Genomic DNA, 2,000 nt, shown 5'->3' with positions numbered 1-2,000 from the left:
CATCCAAGCATACAGAAACCCTTAGGCAGACGATACACTACGCTGTTAGTGCTGCTAATTTACTTAACGATTGTATAATGTTCGTGTTAGCGAATTCTTTATGTTCTCTAGTTGGCTGATAGCGCGATGGTGGTTCATTTATTAAACAGTGTCTCTATATCATGATGCATTTTGCCCCGCTTGAGCACGGTCTCCGGATATGAAGCTCTGGACTACAACCCAAATTATATTATTATAGTGGATGATGGGGGAGAGGAAAGCTAAAATGTCTGTCTACCCCTTCACATGGATTAAACATCCATCTGCATATTGGTGAAATGGTAAATGTGGATCGGATAAACACATGTTTGGCTAATACATGCTGAACGTACGGTTTCGCTCAGATGGTCAGCATTCTCACAATCCGATATATCATGTTACCATTTCGTGTCACGTTCATTGCATCGGCAGTGCTCCTAACGCTTGCTGTTGCACAGCACGTTTCATTGTACAACAAGTCTGGCATCAGTTGGCCATCTTTGCGCTTCCACTTTACAATTAAACGTGCCGCCTCAAAAATTCACGGTTACTCCAAGTTCTCTGTTTTCGCCCATCCTATTATATCTAGCAACGCAACTAGTGTGCTTTACAACACGTTTGTCTCGTTTGGAATAAATGATGCGCTCGTTAACTATTCGCTTGTTGACGGAATAGAGTACGTCTCTCGCAGCTCTCTTGACGGATCAGAAAACAGAGTACAAATTAATTGCATCGAGAGGGATGTTCTACTTCCAATCAACTCGATTGTGGCGGCTCTGAATGAAGCGGAGAGAGTGTCAACCACCTTAACAAGCGACGGCTCGGCGATCTCATGCCCAGGTGGTAGCACGTACAAAGCTTCGGTAAATGGTATTCACTTTGGTGTGTGCTTCACTGAGAATTCTGGGTTAATCATGTACGGCACTGATTTGGATATTCAAGTGGAGTACGTAGTGACTGACACACCGATATTCGCTCCTACCATAAGGGCCATGGAAAGACGCAAGTGCAAAAAGAAATTAACATCAATTTTTGTCACATCAATTGGCAAGGCTTTACTAACTGGACAGCACATTTCGATCGGTGATGCGAGGAAGCTCAAAGTAGCGTTCGATTTCTCGCTTTCGCAGCCTTCGTGCTCGTGCAAATCGAAGCTTCGCCCATGCATCTTCATCCATGGTCTTGGAAGTCTAGTTGAAGAGAAAGAGAACTTGGATTCGTTTCACTACTGGGGAAATCTAACCGACCGTACGCCCTGTTGTTCGTCGACTAAGTTCGCAGTGCTCAACACACTAAATAATTCCTGGACGGACAGCAATCAACAACAAAAAGTGTGCGATCACATCCTCAGAGCAAGCAATTCTAGCAATGGCACAAACATCTCGGATACAATTATTGTATCACACTCGATGGGTGGACTATTGGTTGCAGGAGCAGTCGCAAGCGGGAAATGCCGAATTGACAACAGCTCCACATGGGTCAGCACAGGAACCCCGATACTCGGAAGCATGGCCTCTGATTATTTTCAGGAATCGTGCAAGGATAAGACGAATCTTTTCATGGAAAAATTCGTTGAAACGACGGGCTTTTGTCCTGCAGACGACGGTATTAAATCACTAGCTTATATCAACGAAAGTTATTGTAATCCGACGCTCATTCACGCCTACATGGCTGCACAGCAAGTCTATCGCGAAAATGTGTACGCTTTAATGTGCAGCAGCAGTTTTTCAGGTATCATTTCCTCGTATCAGGTCGGCTTCTGGCTATTAGGCAGGGTAGTCTCGCACAAATCTCTAGAAAATGACGGCATGGTCGAATTTCTCAGTTGCGCAGGAGGATTTCCCAGATCAAAATTTGGAATGAGCTACAGCGATCGCTTTTATATGTCGAGCCTCAATCACTTTGATGTCGCTTTCAGAGCGGGTGATGCACTTCTCGATCCAAGGAAGATGCCTGTGAAGTGGCTTGAGTGTTTACTGTAG

General features: G+C 44.8%; 1 protein-coding gene across 1 annotated transcript; it reads left to right on the top strand.

Moving 5' to 3' along the window:
• Positions 1–413: 413 nt before the first annotated feature.
• PHALS_02610 (RxLR-like protein) lies at positions 414–2,000 on the top strand (the record flags this gene model as incomplete). Its single annotated transcript, XM_024717025.1, has 1 exon — positions 414–2,000. One exon carries the CDS (start codon positions 414–416, stop codon positions 1,998–2,000), a length of 1,587 nt encoding a protein of 528 aa, XP_024582564.1.

The sequence above is a fragment of the Plasmopara halstedii genome (genome assembly GCF_900000015.1).
Source record: "Plasmopara halstedii genome assembly, contig: Scaffold_2061, whole genome shotgun sequence".
NCBI lineage: Eukaryota > Oomycota > Peronosporomycetes > Peronosporales > Peronosporaceae > Plasmopara > Plasmopara halstedii.
Note: the sequence above shows the minus strand (reverse complement) of the source record. Positions and strands in the feature narration are given on the sequence as shown.